General features: G+C 43.6%; 1 protein-coding gene across 2 annotated transcripts in view; it reads left to right on the top strand.

Annotated features, from left to right (window-relative positions):
• The window catches only part of CDH13 (cadherin 13), a 1,016,268-nt gene that overhangs the window by 990,821 nt on the left and 3,434 nt on the right, over nucleotides 1–22,013 (top strand). For both annotated transcript variants that reach the window (XM_040254058.1, XM_040254059.1), the window contains 2 exons: nucleotides 13,031–13,264; nucleotides 16,801–17,019. In XM_040254058.1, coding sequence (XP_040109992.1) covers nucleotides 13,031–13,264; nucleotides 16,801–17,019 — 453 coding nt within the window. The remainder of the gene's footprint in view (nucleotides 1–13,030; nucleotides 13,265–16,800; nucleotides 17,020–22,013) is intronic.

Genomic DNA, 22,013 nt, shown 5'->3' with positions numbered 1-22,013 from the left:
TGAGAAATACTTGTAATAGTTATGTGACTGGTGTGACAAAGTGAAAACCTGAGGGCCCTTAAGTACATGGTTATAGATAAATGCCTTTTAAAGGGCAGAGTGAAATCTCCCAGGGTCTCGCTGAAACAAAGACCTAACAAAGCAAGCAAACTCACCTTAAACACACAGCCGTTCTCTCTCTAAGGCATTTGCCATGTTTCGAAGCTACAGGGGACCTGTATGCAAAAGACACCAGGCAAAGAAGAATGGGTAAAGGACTTGAACAGATACTCACTACAAAAGATATACACAAATGACAGTAAATGTATGAAGAGATGCTCAACACTCGTCAAGGAGATAAAAATTAAACTATGCAAATGTATATTAAAATACAAATTGATCAAGGAAACACAGTGACATTCAAAACTCGGCACACCTACAAAATGACTGGACTGAAAAGATGGGGAATGCCAAGTGCTGGCAAGGGTGGGAGATCACTGGGACTCTCCCATCCAGCTGGGAGAAGTGTGATCTGGTACCACCACTCGGGGAGCTGCAAGTGTCAACACCACTGAACGTATGCATCCCCTGCGACCAGGAATCACAGGCCTTGCTGTACGTCCACCAGAAACGCATGCGTCTCTTCACCAAAACCCACACACCCGAGTGTAACCCCCAGCACTATTAATGCTAGCTCAAAATTGGAAACTATCCAAATGCCTAACAAATGTAGAATAAATGAATGGTACATTCACACAATTGGGTCTGTACAGCACTGAGAATGAATGATGTGCAGCTATTGACAGCAAGTGAATGAGTCTTGCAAACAACATTGAGCAAAAAGAAGGCTGAAGCAGAAGATCATGTACTGAATGATTCCGTTTATATGAAGGTCGAACCAGCCAAACTAACCCTTGCTTCAGCATTACTTAAGGGACTTTTTTTTAACTGAAGTGTTAATTCACAGTGTTGTAAATAACTATATATATATAACTATAAAAGAGTATATATATTCTTTTACAGATTCTTTTCCCTTATAGGTCATTACAAAATACTGAGTGTATTTCCCTGTGCTATATAGAAGGTTCTTATTGTTTATCTGTTTTATATATGGTAGTGCGTACATATTAATCCCAAAGTCCTCATTTATGCCTCTCCTTGCTTTCCTCTTTGGTACTCATAAATTCGTTTTCTATGTCTGTTTCTGTTTTGCATATAATTTCATTTGTATCTTTCTGTTTTAGATTCCACTTATAAGCAATATCATATGATATTTGTCTTTCTTTGTCTGATTTAATTCACTTAGTATGACAATCTCTAGTTTCATCCATGGTGCTGCAAATTCATTCGTTATTTCATTCTTTTTTAAGGTTTAGTAATATTTCATTGTATATACGTTACATCTCCTTTATCCATTCATCTGCTGGAGGACTTTTAGGTTGCTTCCATGTCCTGGTCATTGTAAATAGTACTGCAATGAACATCCAGGTGCATTTCTTTTCAAATTATGGTTTTCTCTGCATATATGCCCGGAGTGGGATTACAGGATCATACGTATAGGTAGTTTTGTAAGGAACTCCAGAGGAGTTTCTTAATCTTGTATATATTGGACTCACTACCTGGGTGTGTTCAGATTTTGCAGTTTCTTCAAGCTGCGTCATTACAGAAAATGAATGTTTCTATATTTCAATACAACTTAAGAAATATATATATATATAACTACACAGAAAGCATGTCCCTGGTCCCCTGTGCCTTCTCCAGGAGACTGTAACCATTCATGTGTTCTCTAAGTACCTGGTACCCTAGAGCTAGACTCTCAGCGTCTTGTCATTCTAAGGAAGGACAATCCCCAGCTGCTGGCCGGCAGGGGGCAGTAGCGCCGGAAGAGTGGAGTGACAGGACGTCTGCAGAGGGAACGAGGCAAAGTGCTTAGTTTGCAGTCCTGTAACACTTAGCAAAAAGCAGAAGTGACGCGGTGATAGCTCCTACACAAGCTCTGCTCATTCAGTTCAGAACTATGGGAAGGCAGCACCAAACGAGAATCTTTTGCGAACCTCTTAGAGACTAGAAGCTGTGAGATCAGAATGGAGGAATGTAAAAAAAGTCAGAAGCAAGGCTGCAAATCTATCCTGAGTTAAAAACTCTTTAACAGAAGAGTTTTAGAGAAACTTTTAGAAGTTTTAGAAGAGTTTAAGAGAAAACTTTTTAACAGAAGTTAAAAACTCTTCGGACCTGTTTGCTTGCAGCTCCAGTGTGAGTCTATGTAGATTTTAGAATAGCACTTCATAATAATATTGATAATGCCTGGGATACAGATGATTTGAGGAGGAAAAGACACAGACAGAGGCTACAGATAGAGGCTAGGTTGCAGCCCACAGAACACTCAAGGATGTACAAGGCAGTTTTCGTAAACTGGTATCAATTTTAATGAGCTATAAATTACCCAACAACCTTGTTTTTTTTATAAGTGAAATGCTTTTGTTTGGCTAAAGCAGAACAGGCTGCTGTAGATAAATGATTGGAAGAGTACAGCCTTTCATCCTATAGATTAATAAGGTGTGACCTTTCCTGTTGGCAAGCATTTTATCTTTAAAGATGGATATTGTCATTTACCTTATGTGGTCCAGATTTTCTGAAAAGGTTAAGACAGTGCCTTCAGAGTACAGGAACTCCTTCATTAAAGACTTAACAAACACAGAATCACTGGCCTGTCTTAAGAAAGGGGGGAAAACTAATGTTAATAACTGTTAAGGAAAATACCAAGATGCAGAGAGAGAGCATTCAGGAGTGCAGTCAGATGGCATCCCTCTGGGGCTGTGCTAACAAGGAGGCAAAGCTGGAGCAATTAGCACTGGGCAAATCCCAGGTGATTATCGCGCCTGCTCAGGTAATCACCAGAAAGGTCGGATGTGCGTCTCACTGTCTTATGTGGGCTGAAAGCTGCCACAAGCAATTTCTCCTCAGAGTCCAGGAACTTCCCCTGCAAGAGGCATGTCCTGGGCAGGAAAGGTGGCCACTGCTTCTTGGCTCCCTGCCTTCTGCTCAGAACTCCATCAGGCCGGTCTTTCTGCCTCCTTCTCACCTATAACCTCAGCTTTCACTCCTCCTTCTTTTCTGAAATTGGGTAGGGTTCAGTGCATGACTGTTATTGAATGGCTCTTATACCCTCAGAAGATCTTAAGTTGTAACTCCAAATGCCAAAGACCAATATCTTACTTCAAGAAGTTCAAATGTCCTTGCTTTCCAGCACCCAGCTTATTCAGAGTTTAAAGAAAAAAGGAAAAAATTATCCCCATTAGTTCTTCCTAAGGCTCAGTGCATACAAAATAGTTTGAGCCAGGAAATACACACTATCTCCAGCGTCCATGTGAAGTCTTTATATGATTATCAAGTGTTGCATCCCCATCTATTTTCATTTAAAAGAATAAGGGGAAAAAACAAGCCCAATTATGGCTAAATTCAGCAGCATGTTTTCATGACTTAGCAACTTGTATAAAGTATGTTTGAGTCAGTCAGTGAAAAATGTGCTGTGGGCAACCAAGAAAACACAGACAGAGAACCAAGTTAACAGCTGTACAATTAAAATGGAATAGACTAAGATCATGATTTTTCATGAGCTAAGATCTATCATGTCCTAGATAGCATATTCAAAAGCAGAGACATTACTTTGCCGACTAAGGTCCATCTAGTCAAGGCTATGGTTTTTCCTGTGGTCATGTATGGATGTGAGAGTTGGACTGTGAAGAAGGCTGAGCGCCGAGGAATTGATGCTTTTGAACTGTGGTGTTGGAGAAGACTCTTGAGAGTCCCTTGGACTGCAGGGAGATCCAACCAGTCCATTCTGAAGGAGATCAGCCCTGGGATTTCTTTGGAAGGAATGATGCTAAAGCTGAAACTCCAGTACTTTGGCCACCTCATGCGAAGAGTTGACTCATTGGAAAAGACTCTGATGCTGGGAGGGATTGGGGGCAGGAGGAGAAGGGGATGACAAAGGATGAGATGGCTGGATGGCATCACCGACTCGATGGGCGTGAGTCTGAGTGAATTCCGGGAGTTGGTGATGGACAGGGAGGCCTGGCGTGCTGCGATTCATGGGGTCGCAAAGAGTCGGACACGTCTGAGCGATTAAACTGAACTGAACCTGTTTTTCCCCTCAGTCTCCTATATAATAGATGATTTGATGATGCCAGCCCATCAAAATTGCAATACTGTACAAAGGACTTTTAAATTGATTCAAAAAGAAAAAAAGTAATTTGGCCCCATATGTGAAATGACCACTGAGCTACTGGATAACAATGGCGCCCAAACCGGGGATGACGGGGGAATCTGAACTTCAAAATGATGTCCCCATTTATTGTCTTTCGCTTTCTGTAGATCGACCAAGCCTGCATGGGGGATGTAGGAAAATTATTTAGATTAATCCTACTTAAAAGATGCTAGTTTGGATAAAATCAAGCCATTAGTTATGATGGCAACCCAATTAAGCCAGTTTAACACCCCTTATCTCAGCTATTATAGTAATTGAGGAAGAAAAATACATTGAAGACCCAGCCATCATTCCTCGTTACTTCAAGTACCAGTAAAATATCAATCACGTTGAAAATAAGAGCTCCAATTTTGCCACTGACAAAATGGCCCAGTAAAAGAACTCTTGAGATCTGGTAATAGAAGGGCTGTGATCAGAGCCGTGTGTAGCAGCAAATAACACTCCACAGAGAGGGGGTCCTGGCACTCTGCTCCCCTCAGAAGGAGCAGCACCCCAGCCTAGCTGAGGGCCAGCTCAGCCTGTCACCCCACCTACAAGGTGCAGATAAACACCTGCCCTGCTGTGCTGTTACTAGGATGGGAAATCCTGAATGCAAACTTCCTGGTGACTTATAAGCCCTCAAATATTATGAAATTTAAATATTTAAGTCAGCCTACTTGAACTGAGTCATGGACTGATTTTTATAAATGTATCATTACAAAATCATCAGTATCTGAAGCCAACTATGAAGTGTCATCTGAAGACTATGCTAGTGATGGTCTGAACATTTTTCTAGAGAAGGGACGGGCTGCAGAGCCCTCTACTGAGGGCTCTGAATCAGAAAATTAGCCAGAAAATGCTGCCTTCTCCATGGGCATCAGTGGATGGAGCTTGTTCTGTCTGAATGGGGAGAGGTAAGCTAACCTTCATCTACCTGACGGCAGGACATTCCATGCTGACCAGTCAAATCAACCATCTTAAACATAGTGTTTTCAAACATTCACTGGGGGAAAAAAAAACTGATTTGGGCATTAGAATGCTGTCTGCAAATGCCCATCTCTGCCAGCTCAATTCATCCTGCCAAGGGGTCTCTTAGCCCGTCCTCCTTGGTGTTTCCTCTTCCCCAGCTTGGCTAATAGCATCACCACCTGCACAGTCCCCAGAACCCCACCCCCACTGACGCTCCTCCCCCATCACTCCCAGTCCAGTCTCACTCCCTGTCCAGCCTCTGCTGTTGCATCCCCACAGCCCTCACCGAACCCCCCACTGTCGGTCCTTGTTACTGCCCCGGCCTCCCAACTGCTCCTGCCTGCCCTCCCTCCTCACTCGAGTCCCCTCCTCTCCCTGCCTCCAGCACCCCGGCTTTCATCAAGGCCAACATCCAGCGGAAAAGTCTGACCGCTTCTTCCCCCAACTTCTAGCCACAGGATATCCTCCTCCTAGAAGAAGCTTCTCCAGCCTCACAAAGTGTTCTTGCTTCCAGCCATCTTTCTATGGAGACTTCTGAGCTGTCCCCAGACAGTTAACTACTCCACGTCATAAGCTCCCATGATGTTTTATCCTCACTCCTCTTCCTGCACTTAAAGTGTTATCTTGCATCAGTTTACATATCTGTTCCTGCCACATGGTTAGTATTTCAACACCAGACACCCTGCACGGTTGACTTTTGTGCTTAGCCAACCCAGCACAGGGCAAAGTCACAATAAATAATTATGGCCTGAATGAATGAAATGAAACTGTCATGTTTAGAAACGGTCTCCAAATCAATTCTTCTCCTATTTTTGCCTTTTCTTTGGTTTCTGTAGGATGGAAGCAAAAAAGCCAAATGCTGGAATTTTTTTAAAAAAAACAGTTTCAGGTCTCAAATTATTTCTCCTCTTAAAGAATTGAGTCTGAATTATGTGAATAATTGCCTTAGTTCTACATCAAGTATTAACCATGGAAACCTGGCGATGTAGTTTGCAGATCTATTTTCTACCAAGTGTTTGGTTGGTTTACTACTAAAATGCTTTCAGAATATAAAATGAGATTGGCAAGATCTCTATTAACACAGCAATAAAAAAAATGCTTATGAATTAAAAAGCAACAAGATTCTTGGCTTCCAGGGCACATGCTAAAAAAAAAAAAAAAGCGGACCTGTGAAATAGTGATCCTGCAGAGCCATAGGAAATAGGACACAGGGCTGAACTGAGTAATATGAAGGATGACCCTGCAGAGAAGGGTCCTGGTTCACTCCCACTTGTGAGCACAGGTAAATGTAGCTTAGAACCCGGCTCACATGAAATAAAAGACCTGGCATTTCTTTGCTCACAGCTACTTAGCAAAGGTTCAACAGATGCCCAGAAGTGCAGAGGGAACTGGGGGGAGTAGATTGCCCCAGAATCCAGCAAGGGCGCCCAGCCTTCACTTAGGGGCCACATGTGAACTGTGGTTCCCCATGAATTGGCCCATCCTCCCAATTTTCCTCCCAGAATTTGGGCCTCAAGCTTCCTTGAGACGCCCAGCTCAGGTCTCCCTCCCTGGTCCCTGGAGTGGACTCCCTGCTCTGAGTTCCACAGATATTCCATCCCACATACACACTTGTTTCTCCCCTAGGTGGGGGAAGGGAGGACACTGTTCTCAGAATAGAGGGAAACCTATGGAAATGCAAACATATATGACTGTAAGTATGGAAAGAGCAATTTTCAAATCAACCTGACTTAATTCAAAACTCAACCCAGGGAGTTCAGGCTTTTTACGCACGAGGCACCCATTCTCCTTGTGCGGCGCTTTCCGATAAACACTGCATTTTCCTTTACCACAGATAATAATAATAATAAATATTTTTTTTTAATCTACCAGGTACCTATTCTAATAGGACATGACAGAGAATAGTCCTGACGCTCAGAGTCTGGGGAGCTCAGAAACGAGCTTTCTGTCTTTCCCCCTCTCACTTTCTCTTCGTGCATATTGTTCTCCATTGCAGGCAGCCCCACTCTGCACACTGTTCCCCATACAGAACCGCCTAGATGCATGATTCCCAGCGTAAGACACGTGCTGCACACCTCTAGCCCAGAGACTAGAAAAGTCTACTACCTTCCTGCACTTTTCAGAGCTCACTTCCAGACATTCTGGCTGAGATTCAACCTTCTTTGCATGTGAAGCCAGCCCAGCCAACTGTGGCAAGCCCAGGGAGCCTATTCTTCTACGGGTGCTCTCTTGAGGAGATGCACTGGGGTCTGATCTTACCAGTCTAGGGACCTTGTAGTGCATGAAAATCTGGTCTCTCAAATGCATTTGTTCATAGCAGCACTGTTCATAACAGACTAAAACCAGAAAGAACCCACATGTCCATTAGCGAGTGAATGGATAAAGAAAACATGGTCGATCAACAGGATGGAGTATGATTCAGCTATAAAAAGGAAGGAAGTACTGATTCTTGGTATAACATGGATGAGCCTCAGAGGTATCATCTGGGGACTTTTCTGGTGGTCCAGTGGATAAAACTTTGCCTTCTCAGGAAGGGGCTGCAGGTTCAGTTCCTGGTTAGGGAGTTAAGACCCCATATGCCTCTCAGCCAAAAAACCAAAACATAAACCAGAAGCAATATTGTAACAAATTCAAAAATACTTTTTTTAAAAGTTGTGTGTTGTTTAATTGCTGGGCCATATCCAACTCTTTTGCAACCCCATGGACTGTATGTAGCCCGCCAGGTTCCTCTGTCCACGAGATTTCCCAGGCCAGAATACTGGAGTGCATTGCCATTTTCTTCTCCAGGGCATCTTCCCAACCCAGGGATCGAACCCACATCTCCTGCACTGGCAGGTGGATTCTTTATCACTGAACCACCTGGGAAGCCCAAACTTTAATAAATAAATAGAATTTGATAATGGTGGTAGTTGCAGAATTCTGCAAATTTACTAAATATCAATTCTTTGTAAAAACAAATAGAGAAAAGAAAGTAGAATTGGAAAAAAAATTTTAATCCCTGTATAACTTTTGAATTTACATTTCTGTTACTGATTATCACAGTAATCACGGTTATTATAAAGGAGACTGAAAAGAGAAAAGCATTACTTTAATGTTAATTACCTGGAGAGATAATCACTATTTAGGTTTGGGTATATTTCTTCCTAATCCTTTTCCTAATCATATATATCTTTTAATTAGTGTCACACTGGTTTTGTCTGTTCCTGACAAGATAGATAGATATATATATGTGTATCTTTTGAATAATGGAACCTATCATAAAATCTCAGTGGGTTTTTTTTTTTTTTTTGGCTAAGTGAAAATCCTATGTGGTCAGGGTTCTGAATAAAATGATATCCCCGTAACCCTAACCCTAACGTGGCCCCGCTTCTCATTACACCCACCCAGTGCCAGGAGACCCAGGTGTGACACGTGCCCTTGGGTACAGACCTTAGCTCCACTCACCTTCAACGGAAAGCAGTATATTGTTGGTGACTTAAGTAACAAGACACATAGATTGTTTTTCACCCCTTCTGGCAGTTCTTGATGCCAACCACAGTGCCAGAACACCTAAACTTTGAGCTCCACAGCCTGGCACGGACGGTGGGTTTTGCTACGACCACCGGTCATTCCACTCACTTCTGGGGTTTCCACAGCACGCACAGCATGGGAACACTGTGTCTCAGGGGCCACAGTCCTCTGACAGGTGACACAGCACCAGTGGTCCCAGTGCCATGGACAAGCTGCTTCATCTTCTGAGCCCCAGTTTCCTCTTCTGGAAAAATGAGGGAAGACTGGAGGGTAGAGCCCCACATGCTCAAACTGCAACCTCTCTGGTTCGCTTGGACTTTTAGAAAATGTACATCTCTACCCCAACTACACCTAGAACGCAAAAGTCCAAGCCTCGATACTGAACCAAGCAGACTGAGGGTTTGGCCAGGACGCCTGGCACCTACACAGGATGCCAACTCAACCAGCTCTCGAGGAGACTATCACCACCAAAGGGAACAGACACAAGTTAAACTGTCTTGTTTCAAAATCCAGCCGCAGGATCAGTTTGGTCCTAAACTGAACGATTTATGAAATATTATAAGCTGCCAGTGCCAAGCGGGAATGACAAAGCCAGAAATGGGAGCAAGCAGTGGTCCAGGGCACAACTTCCAAGGTCAGAGCATCTCTGTGGTCTTGAAGGTATAGTCCTGTTGATAAAACAGATTAGGTTATTCAGGTCCAGGAAAGAAAATGGTGACCATTACTCCCATGTCAAGCCACTGTTTGGCAGCACAAAAGCTTGAAGCAAAATGAATGACCCACCAAGATTTGAAGGCTGTGGGGAGGAAGAGAGGGAGAGCTCTCTTTTAGCGGGGACAGAGTTTCAGGTGGGGAAGATGAAAAAAGTTCTCAAGATGGACAGCGGTGATGGCTGCACAGTAGGAATGTACTTCATGCCACGGAACTGTACACTTAAAAATGGTTAAAATGATAAAGATTATGCATTTTTACCACAATAAAAGTAGCTCATACAAAAAAGATACAAAAGCAATACTAATAATAACCCCAAATGATGGTTTGGGAATTTTAGTTTGCTTTTGTAGTTGAAATGAGAGCCTGTAAGAATCAATCTACAGAGTGCAAACTTGGGCATAGAAAGCTAAGATTAACCCTCATTCTAGAGAAGGAGGTCTGAGACACGGAATTCATCTGAGCGGGTGCTCAACCTCTCTGCCTCAGCCTCACAAACGCTAAAACCAAGGTGTCGCACATCAGAAGCTCCAACCTTGCACAGAGTCCAGGCCGCACTTCCAGATCTCCCAGTGACTGCCAACCCTTCGGTGTGAACCAGAGTGCGTTTCCTAAGGCAGGACCACGACCTTCATCAGATTCCCAAGGGGGAACCCACCTCCCATTCTATTTAAGACCCCCTGACAGGAGTGGTTCATCTGGGGGCCATTGCATCTCCTGACATTATAAAGACAAAAGCCCTACAGACACGGGTTCTGAGGTGGGACCTCCTCTGAGTCTTCTCGCATCCCCCGAGAATGTGGCCCTGGGCTCCTCTGAGGAGCGCACAAGAAGGGCAAATGCAGGTCTGGCTCAACATCCCAGGATTTCGCTCAAATTGAGGCTTTTCCCTACTGGAATAGAGGAGGAGTCGGTCCCAGCCGTGCTTTGGTTCCGGTGTTTGGTCATGCAGAGTGGGCCCTTGAGAGCTCTGGCTTATGGATAGAAAGGAGAGAAGAGGGGTGAGGGATTTTTGTTGGGTGCCAAAAGCTTGGTATTTCCTGGACCCCCACAACTGCTAAAGCCAAAGGGCTCATGAAGAATCTCTACATTTTAAATTACATTTTAGTTTGGGGTGGTGATTTTCCTCCATCTCGTACACAGAAACTGGGAGAGGCTTTCCGTGAAGATTTTGAGAATCCATTCTTTACCTTCTCAACAAAAGAAAAACAAGCTCATTTTGCTTGACTTCAGAAAAAGACATCACCAGCCTGGCCTGAGAATAACACAGGGGAAATTGAAGACAGTAGTATAATTAAGTTCATGAAAGGCCAATTCTTATGACCATATTTCAAACACTCATAATGCCTTCTCATCCATTCTACCAAATGACTCCATATTATATTCAGAGTGAAAAAATATAATGGATTCCTCTGAGATATTCAATTAGTTCCATAAAAAGAGAAAAATAATTTTTCAATAAAGAAGTTCAGCCAAATGACTAAAGCTGACAGTGAGAAACCAACTTCAAAGTAATTATGCATCTCCTTTGAGTTCTTGCGCTAACAGAAGTTGATGCTCTGCCACCATTAGAAATAGCTATGCTTCTGATGATTCATTACAGTTGCGCTCCTGTTTTAGCAGACACTTACTTGAATGTTTACTCTGGAACTATCTTTGGGTGTTGATCTGTTTAAATTTCCACCGGCCCCACTAAAGAGTATCCATTCTCTAGACTCACAGGCATACAGAACAGACTTGCGGTTGCCAAGGAGGAGATGGGGTGGGGAAGGGATGCATTGGGAGTTTGGGGTTAGCAGATGCAAGCTATTATATATAAGATGTATCAACAACAAGGCCCAACAATGGCACAGGGAACTATATTCAACACGTCTTGTGATAAACCATAGTGGAAAAGAATATGAAAAAGAATGTGTATATATGTGCCAGTCAGTCAGTGTTAGTCGCTCAGTCACGTCTGACTCTTTGCAACCCCATGGACTGTAACCCGACAGGTTCCAGGCAAGAATGCTGGAGTGGGTTGCCATTCCCTTCTCTGACCCAGGAATCAAACCTGGGTCTCCTGCACTGCAGGCAGATTCTTTACTGTCTGAACCACCAGGGAACTCATGTATATGTATAACTGAATCATTTTGCCATAAAGCAGAAATTGACACAACATTGTAAATCAACTATTCTTCACTAAAAATTACCAAAAAAACCACTTTAAAGAGTATCTGTTCTCATGCTTTGTGAATCACTGATCAGCTTCCTTCAATCTGGCTTCTTCCCCACCAATGCAAACCACTGCCTAGAAAGTCACCAGCAACATTCTTCTTGGGAAACCCCATTGCTTCTCTTGACTCCTTATCTTTTGGGGCATCATAACACGTTTAATTCTTGATCATTGCCTCCTCCTCCAATTCAGCTCCCCATGTCTTCCAGAAACTATCACCTGGCTTTTTAAACTTTTAACCTGCTCTTTGGGGTTTCTTGAGGTGCCCACCCCTCCATAATTGTGCACTCTCACCTCAGGTAACCTAATTCGCTAGAAAGGTTTCAAAAGCATCTACACTGACAATTCCCATTGGCTAACTCAGCCCTGGCATGTCTCCCAAGCTCTGGGCACTTTCTTGCAGGTGCACTAAACTTGACAGGCTCTTGGCACAGTCAGAGCTGAGGCTGTTGTCTTTCTGCACCCCAGTACCTCCGGCTTTTCTTCTGGCAGCCTCACCTGAGGGCCTCAATATGACGAGACGTGTATTTGCCGTTCAAACTGCCCTTCATGATGCAGTCTGTTGCTGGGCTCCCTGCCTCCAGTGCCCAGCATCTCCTGTCTATACCACTGTGTGTTTCCACAAATAAGTCAGATCAGATTGTTCCACTGCCCTTCTGAGAAACTCATGTTGGCTTCCCACTGCCAACATGCAAATACTCAGCTATTTAGATTAAAGGTTTCATTATGGTAAGCAAGGATAAGTTCTAATTATCATTTCCATCCTTTGAGTGAATTTCAACGTGCTGGTATGACATGTGTGTGTGTGTGTTTAAAGTTTAGCACTCTAACGGTAAAGTCTGAAGAATGTCAGTCAGAAGCTTTACATATGATAAAAGGTTTTTTGTATTTTGTTGTTGTTTTTTTTAAGATTCCACATGTAAGCAATATCATATGATATCTGTCTTTCTTAGGCTGGCTTACTTCATTTAGTATGATTACTTCTAAGTGCAATCCCACTCCTAGGCGTATACCTGGAGAAAACTGTAATGTGAAAAGATAGATGCAGCCCTGTGTTCACAGCAGCCCTATTCACAATAGACAGGATGTGGAAACAACCCAGATGTCCATGGACAGGTGAATGGATAAAGACGACGTGGTGTATATGCAGTGGAATATTACTCAGCCATGAAAAGAATGAAATAATGCCACTTGCAGCAACAGAGATAGGCCTAGAGATCATAATACTACAAGGCTTTTTAAACCACTAAACTTTATACACAGATGGAAGCCAACCCTCTTGGTCCTGTTTGAAATCTAATGACAGTAGTAAAGGTGTCTAGCACGTTGGGAAGAGGTGCTGTGGACGATGACCCCTGCGTTGTACGGGTTGTGTGCTAACATCTCCCCTTTCCCTGTAGGCAACCCGCCCGCCACTGGCACTGGGACTCTGCTGATAACCCTGGAAGACGTGAATGACAACGCGCCCTTCATTTACCCCACGGTAGCAGAGGTCTGTGATGATGCCAAAAACCTCAGCGTAGTAATTTTGGGAGCAACAGATAAGGATCTTCACCCAAACACAGATCCTTTCAAATTTGAAATCCATAAACAAACTGTTCCTGATAAAGTCTGGAAGATCTCCAAGATCAACAGTAAGTCCTCAACATTCCGTTGTTATTCTTCAGTTTTGAAGCCTGGTTTCCCTGGCTTGGCTTCTGTTCCAAGCTGTTTCTCCTTTCCTGTGCTCTCGTGTATTCTCACGTGGTTTGTCTCAAGTTATTCACACATTACAAACACTGACAATTTTCCTACCAGCACCTGTACACAATTTGCAAAAATATTGAAAATCAGTTTCTTAGAAATGCAAACACGGCAGATTTCCGCTTTCTGTCTCATCTTTTCTCCACTGTGCCCTGTGAGCTATGCACCCCAGACTTCACCCTCCGCACCCACCCAGGTTTCAGCCTTCAAAAGCTGGGGGTCTTGGCTCAGGTGCCTCTCCTCACTCAGATCACTGTGTTTACCTTAAAGTTCACCAGCACTGCAGAGATTTCTGGGCTATGCTTGCCTTCCTAAGAGAAGCACCAGTGCAGGAATCTTCAGAAAGCCTTACCGCTAATCCTTCACCTTCCGTTTTATGCTGCAGATCTCAGAATTGTAAAGACTTTGTCTTTAAAATGACCTTGGCTTGGACCTTTGACTTTGATATCTTCTCCCATCTGTCCTGTCCCTCATTTATGAAACTTGCAAACAATGCCCCGTTCCACCAATCCTTGCACGTGGACAGGTAGGATTTAAAACTTGTCCCAACATTTATCATCTGCCATGTTAAGACTGAAATATCAAATGTATTGAATTGTGACTCCCCCCTGCCCTCCCCTTCCCATGGCAAGTGGGAACTCACTCCTGCAATCACCTTGCCTCGCAGTAAAATCCAGACCAGAACTCACATGTTACATACACTTTGCCATCAATGGTGAATTCGTCTTATGATTGCCCCGGTCAGGGCTGGGTTCCCTCTTCTTACTTCAGAGGTAGAGTTTTTGAGAGGGATGGAGAATTATACATTCCATTAAGTTTTGAAAATGTATTATACAATTGTGCATAAAATTTTCTATTAAAAAAACCTCATCTGTATTGTTATGGCCTTATCTCATATCTCATTTTATTAGCGCTTTTCTCTTGTTACTGATTCTATTTGCCTGTTTGTCTATTTTATTGCTTTTTAAAGAATGAATTCTGTTACACTGATTATTTTTAATTAAAACAGCCCTTCTCTTGTTTGAGGGGTTAGTGTTTTATTTGCTAGTTTTTGTGGCTGTCGCTGATTTGAATGATCATCCCCAGCTTCAGTTTCCAGCTGGAACTTTCTCATCAAAGACTTTCTCCTCTACCTGCAGATCAGAGAATCTTCCTTGTGTTAACCTGCCATTTCACTGGCATCATCATCACATCAGTTATTTCTGCTGCTGTCACCTTCTGGTTAGGATAATCCTTCATCTGTTTGTTTAATTTATTTATTTATTTTAATTGGAGGTTTCTGCCATACAACAACATGAATCAGCCACGGGTGTACATTTGTCCCCCCATCCTGAACCCCCCTCCCCCCTTCCTCCCCATCCCATCCCTCTGGGTTGTCCCAGAGCACCGGCTTTGAGTGCCCTGCTTCATGCATCAAACTTGCACTGGTCATCTGTTTCACATATGGTAGTATACATATTTCAGTGCTTTTCTCTCAAATCATCCCACCCTCGCCTTCTCCCACAGAGTCCAAAAGTCTGTTCTTTACATCTGTGTCTCTTTTGCTGTCTTGCATATAGGGTCATCGTCACTGTCTTTCTAAATTCCATATATATATGTTAATATACTGCATCGGTATTTCTCTTTCTGACTTACTTCACTCTGTATAGTAGGCTCCAGTTTCATCCACCTCATTAGAACTGACTCAAATATGTTCTTTTTATACCTGAGTAATATTTCATTGTGTATATGTACCACGACTTCCTTATCCACCCGTCTGCCGATGGACATCTAGGTTGCTCCCATGTCCTAGCTAGGTATTGTAAACAGTGCTGCAGTGAACTGTGGGGTATATGTCTCTTTTCAATTCTGCGTCCTTGGTGTGTATGCCCAGCAGTGGGATTGCTGGGACGTATGGCAGTTCTATTTCCAGTTTTTTTTGTTTTCAGGTCGTCACAATTTTCTTTTCCCTCCTGGTTTTATTTAATAGTTAAAATGCCATCTAGATTCTTTTCCTTGTTCCTCCAAGTTTTTTTTTTTAATATTTATCATTGTTTATGCCCAGAAAGAGCCAATTTAAAAAAATAGCTGGGACTTTCCTGGTGGTCCAGTGGTTAAGAATCTGCCTTCTAATACAGGGGCATGGGTTCGATCCCTGGTCGGGGAACTAAAATCTCACAAGCCATACAGCACAGCAAAAAAAAAACAAAACAAACAAAAAAAAAACTCCATAGTCATTTGAATGACTGAAGAGAAAATAGCCCAAGGCCAAAACAGTGCCAGGTGAGATGGCCAGTTCTGAGTGCTGCCCAGTGGCCTGGGTAATGGTGGATGTTCCCACCAAGCACAGGCTTAAAGAGCCAGTCCCCAAGTTGTGGATCAGTGCTATGAATTCCCACAGACCTGGGGCCTGCTAAAGACTAAGCTATAGGGACTTCCCTGGTGGTCTGGTAATTAAGAATCCAAGCTTCCACTGCAGGGGGTACAGGTTTGATCCTGGTTGGGAAACTAGGATCCCACATGCTGCACAGCATGACCAAAAAAATAAATAGATAAAGATGATTTTTTTAAAAAAGACTAGAGTGTAGAAACCATTTCCATGGAAACAGATGGGGGGGCCTGCCCACCTTAAAAGTGAGTAGATGTTTGTTATTGTTGTTCCAAAAGTGTATCTTGATTATTTGAATCTGGATTCTTATATAAAAATGCTCTGAGCTAACAATTTGTTTTTTCCAGCTTTATTGCATATTTTTATATACAAATAAAAATTGTATATATTTAAGATGTACAATGTGACAGTTCAAGAATGGGTTTTTACATTATTTCTTCTAGATGTTGAATGTGATCTTTGTGAAGATGTATTATACTTTAAGTCTAATACATTTGTAGGGAGGAGTTCTCGGTACTCAGTCATCTCCACCAAATTGGGTCCTCCTGAAACTGATTATAATAGCCCTGAAACACAGAACTCCTCCATGATGGAAGTGTCTTATCTGGTATTCTCTGATATGGTGGGCCTCCCAGGTGGCTCAGGGGGAAAGAACCCTTCTGCCAGTGCAGGAGATATGGGTTCAATCCCTATGTTGGGAAGATCCCCTGGAGGAGGAAATGGCAACCCACTGTAGTATCCTTGCCTAGAAAAATTCCATGGACAGAGGAGCCTAGTGGGCTACAGTTCATCGGGTCGGACAAGACTGGGCACAAACGCCAACAAACACAATCTGGTATGGTAGCCACCAGCCATGTGTGCTTGCTAGGCACTTGAAATGTGATTTCTACAAGTGAAGAGCTGAATTTCTATGTTTATTTGGTGTTAATAGATGTATATTTGAGTACTCTCGAAGTTACATCAATGCACTGCCTACTTTGTGAGTTCAGTTGCTGAAATTCCACTCTTGTTTGCAGAGGTCCAACCCTCTCTTATGAAGGCCCCCTTTTGTATTTACAGATACACACGCCCTGGTGAGCCTCCTTCAAAATCTGAACAAAGCAAACTACCACCTGCCCATCATGGTGACAGATTCAGGGAAGCCGCCCATGACGAACATCACAGACCTCAGGGTACAAGTGTGCTCCTGCAAGAATTCCAAAGTGGACTGCAATGCAGCAGGGGCCCCGCACTTCAGCTTGGCCGCAGCCCTGCTCCTGCCCCTCTTCAGCTTAGTCTGTAAGTTCACCAAACTCTAGTGTGCGTGCGCGCGGTAGGAAAACACAACTGCCCCAAACCCACTGTTTTTTCACATATCTTCTTTCCCAAAATATGCATCCCAGAGGAATTCATTTTTAGGTTACATCTGTATAGTGGAATGTTACCTGTAAAGGTGCTCCCACTAATGTCCAAAGGCCCCTTCACATCCCCCTGCCAATCTGAGGAACCGTGCAAAGGCACCCAGTGCTGTCAACAGAGCAGGTGAAGAGGAGGTTCCTGCAGATGACCCTGAACTTGAACTCAGACAGATGTGCCCAGATTGGTTAACTGGTCTACCAGGGCCCTATTTCTCTCTGCATGGTGCAGTGTAATCTTAAGCTAGATTTAAGGAGATTCTACACCCTTTAAAGAAGAGTCATGAGAATGCATGGAAGGATGTGGAGACTAGGAAAAGAGGTGATTGCATATTGACACAATCTTTTCACTGACTGGTTGTCATGACTGTGACATAATGAAGGATTATTTAAAATAAATGAACTATTATGCTGAGTAATAGAGGTGTGAGCATCAAATAAATAGTTACGGGTATCAAATATTTCCTATTTGGGGCTTACTAGTCCAGTTTTAACCTTAGCAATTAGTAACATATAACTAATGCCATTCAAAAGACTTTGGGGCCTCAGAATTTACCTTCTGAGAAGGTGAATGGTGTTGTTGTGAATTAGGAGGCTAAAGAAAGTGTTGATTAGAAAATAAAGACAGAAATTAGTGTATCCTGGTGACAGTGTTGAGTGGAGTCAACAGGAAATCTCATTCCAACTTCAGACACGTAGAGCTCCCTGCTGAGCCACTGACCTCAGAGTGGAATTAGAGAGGAGAATTTACAGCACAAGGTGTCTCCCTGGATGGATGGATAGATGGATGGGGGGAAGTGAGGGATGGAGTGGGGAGAGAAAGGAAAGAAGAGGGGGAAACAGAGAAAGAGAGAGAGAGGGAGGGAATATCTATTCCTCTCTCTCTTGTTCTTTCTTCCTCCCTCCTTCCCTTCTTTCCTTCCTTTTGTATAAAACATGAATGTTACAGATGAAAGCTGAAATCCCCTGTTCCTCTCCCCAGTTTCATTCCCTGTTCTGTCTCTCCCCAGAGACAACAGCTGTCATGACCCAGCATGCGTGGACATTGTTTTATACTCTGACCACACCATATGCACACACCCCCCATATAGTTCTACTTTGTACTGTTTGTCAGACTTGGTCTAATTCATACTATGTTGAGCCTGATGTGCTGGAACTCTCTGTTCTCCCTCTTTTCATTACATTTCCAAGCCCCATCTATGTTGCTGTAGTTCAGGGGTTGGCAAGCTTTTCCCATCAAGGGCCAGGTGGCAAATATTTGGGGCTCTAGGGTCTCATCAGGGCTCTGTTTCTTATTCCTTTTTATAGCTGTTTCGGTTCTGTCTTCTGTGTTTTAGCACCCTTTAATAGTATGGAAACCATTCTTAGCGAGAGCCAGGCAAACACACTGCTCTGGTTCATTCACTCAAACAGCTAGAGAGTACTCCTTCCCATCCTAGGACTATGGCGCAGTGTACTCCCCTATCAACAGACGCATGGGGATTATTTAGTGTCCTGCTCTGACCAACTCTACTGCAGTAAACCTCTGGAATCTGTTTTCCACCAGCTTCTCAAGTGAGCACTAGACAGACACAGAGCAGAATTCACATATAGCAGTCAGGATAGACCAGAAGGCAGTACTTCCTGGGTGATTGTACAGAAATAAAAATGCTGTGTGTGCATGTGTGTGTGTACACAGACGGAACAGATGATTGAGTGGCCACTCACACATCACCCACAACTGGTGGTGTTGTTTATTTGCTAAGTCGTGGCCAGCTCTTTTGCAACCCCATGGACTATAGCCTGCCAGGTTCCTCTGTCCATGGAGTTTCCCAGGCAAGAAAGAATACTGGAGGGAATACTTCTCCAGGGGAATCTTCCCAATCCAGAGATCGAACTCACATCTCCCACACTGGCAGGCAGGTTCTTGACCGCTGAGCCACCTGGGAAGCCCGTAAACACAATTACATGACACCAAAGCCTGACTCTCCGTGAACCAAGGCTCTTCAAGACCCTGCTCACTTACCAGCCCCTCTAGGCGGCCAGTGAGTGTTTTAATGGAGGCTTCCTGCTCCAACTGTTGAAGTACAGATAGATCCCCAGCCCATCCAACCCAGGGAGCCAACATCCCAGGTGACCGTAGCCTCCAGCACACAGGCCCAGTGTTTTTCTATGTTTACACAATATTTTTTACAATAATACACATGCCTGCTACTCCAGATCATTATGTTAAATACTAATAAGATGTAACCTGTTGAGATTGCTACTGCTAAGTCACTTCAGTCGTGTCCGACTCTGTGCAATCCCATAGACGGCAGCCCACCAGGCTCCCCTGTCCCTGGGATTCTCCAGGCAAGAACAATGGAGTGGGTTGCCATTTCCTTCTCCAATGCATGAAAGTGAAAAGTGAAAAGTGAAAGTGAAGTCGCTCAGTCGTATCCAACTCTTCGCGATCCCATGGACTGCAGCCTACCAGGCTCCTCCGTCCATAGGATTTTCCAGGCAAGAGTACTGGAGTGGGGTGCCATTGCCTTCTCCAATCTGTTGAGATTAAAAGGAATATAATAGGCATGGCAGCATTTGCTTCCTCCGACAAAGGATTTTCTTGTTCCTCCTACTTTGGAGCACCCTGACCTACAGGTGTCAATAATGAGCCAGTTCCCCAGGATGGCTCACTTCTCATCTCTCCCGTCTGAGCTCTTGGATCACAGTTAATCCAAGACAGAATTGTCTGGTGACTGCCAAAGAACTCATGTTCATTTTATACTCAAAATAGCACCATTGAGAAAAGACAGGTGCATGCATTCTGTGTTTGAAATGTCAGATGCGCTTTCTGTTCTCACCTAAATGGAGAGCCACATGGTTATCCCACTGCAGGTCAGGGCACCTGAGGACAGGCCATAATGATCCTCAGAAAGAAACCCTGAATCTCCTTATGCAGCTGGAAATGACCCTCCCATGTTTTGCACCACAAGACATGTCATGTCAGTCCCCAGGTAAGATAAATAGTTAAGAACAGTTGTCATCACCGTCCTGTCTGACTTCAAAACAAACCTCACCCTGTCCCTATATCAAAGGCATACGATTATTTAATAATGTTCGTTTGAACGTTAGAGATGCCTGCCAATGATTCCTGTCTTATTATAGACCTAGCCCAAGATGTTCTTCCTGACAGAGAAAGAATGAGACTAATAATGTAGACATGTGAGAAACTGGCAGGAATGAGACGCCTTGAGTGTCCTGTGGCTCAGACTCTCTCCTAAGAGCAAGGTCAGCGTGGCTGACCCATGACAATGACAAGAGAGCACACAGAAATGGGTCCAAAGTATTAAGCAAAGTGGAGGCATGAGTCCTAACAACGCTGTAACTATCAGTAGATTATAAAGTGCAAGGACAAGAGAACTTCCCCACCAGCCATGGTCCTTGAATGAATGTGGAGATTTGGTAGAAACTGTTCGATGTCTCTTTAAAGCAGGGAGTGGTAAACTACAGCTCAAGGGCCAAGAAAGGCTCACTTCCTGATTTTAAGATTTGATTCAATGGCACCCCACTCCAGTACTCTTGCCTGGAAAATCCCATGGACAGAGGAGCCTGGAAGGCTGTAGTCCATGGGGTCGCAAAGAGCCAGACACGACTGAGCGACTTCACTTTCACTTCTTAATTTTGTGCATTGGAGAAGGAAATGGCAACCCACTCCAGTGTTCTTGCCTGGAGAATCCCAGGGACGGGGGAGCCTGATGGGCTGCCGTCTCTGGGGTTGCACAGAGTCGGACACGACTGAAGCAACTTAGCAGCAGCAGCAGCAGAATACTGATGCTCCCTGGATGTGCCAGCTTGCTTTCTTTGGAGAGTCCTAGGGGGAGAATTATGCATCCCCTTGATGTCATCAGCATGTGATTTAAACAACAAACTGGCAGTAAAAATCATTTCATTTACATTTTTTATTGCTTTCAATGTAATTTTATTGCTTTCAATGCAATCAGCGGTAAAGAATCTGCCCACCAATGAAGGAGACTCAAGGGATGTGGGTTTGATCCCTGGGTTGGGAAGAGCCTCTGAAGGAGGAAATGGCAACCCACTCTAGTATTATTGGCAGGAAAATCAGATGTTCCATGGACAGAGGAGCCTGGCGGGCTACAGTTCATGGGATCACAGAGTCAGACACAACTGAGCGAGTGAGCACAGACGCACAGAATACAGAAGGTCCATCCATTTACAGACTTAACCTATGACTGCTTTCTGCTACTAACACAAAAAGAGCTGAGTGGTTGCCCCCGAGACCCTATGGCCCAAAAAGTCAAAAATCTTTACTCCCTGGCTCTTGTCAGGAAAAGCATGTCAATTTGATCTGTAAAGCCTTTGTTCATAAGACTGCAGGGCTCACATCATCCGACGAGGGAAGAGAAAATGGGTTTTGCTCCTCCTCCCAAATAATATTCTGATTGAAGTAGACTCTCATGAACCAAACACCTCTGTTCTGTGGCTTTTCTCTTTATTTCCTTCATTGCCCTGGTGGTTTTATTTCACTCTGTAGACGAGACACTGATGCTCAGAAAGGTCCCAAGGTGGGTAAGCATGGAGGCCAGTGTTCATTATTCGACTGCCTCCCTTGTGGAAAAAGATAATAAAAACATTTCAGTTTATTATGATACCATAGGTGGCTTTGTTGCATTTGAGAGTTGAACTGAGAGAGACGCAATTCCGTCTTTGACATCCCAAAGTAAAAGAAATAAAACTAACGACATTGAAAGCAATAAAAAATGTAAATGAAATGATTTTTACTGCCAGTTTGTTGTTTAAATCACATGTTGATGACATCAAGGGGATGCATAATTCTCCCCCTAGGACCTTCCAAAGAAAGCAAGCTGGCACATCCATGAGGGTTTTTGTGCTATGACA

The sequence above is a fragment of the Oryx dammah genome, unplaced genomic scaffold, assembly GCF_014754425.2.
Source record: "Oryx dammah isolate SB20612 unplaced genomic scaffold, SCBI_Odam_1.1 HiC_scaffold_13, whole genome shotgun sequence".
Classification (NCBI taxonomy): Eukaryota; Metazoa; Chordata; class Mammalia; order Artiodactyla; family Bovidae; genus Oryx; species Oryx dammah.
Note: the sequence above shows the minus strand (reverse complement) of the source record. Positions and strands in the feature narration are given on the sequence as shown.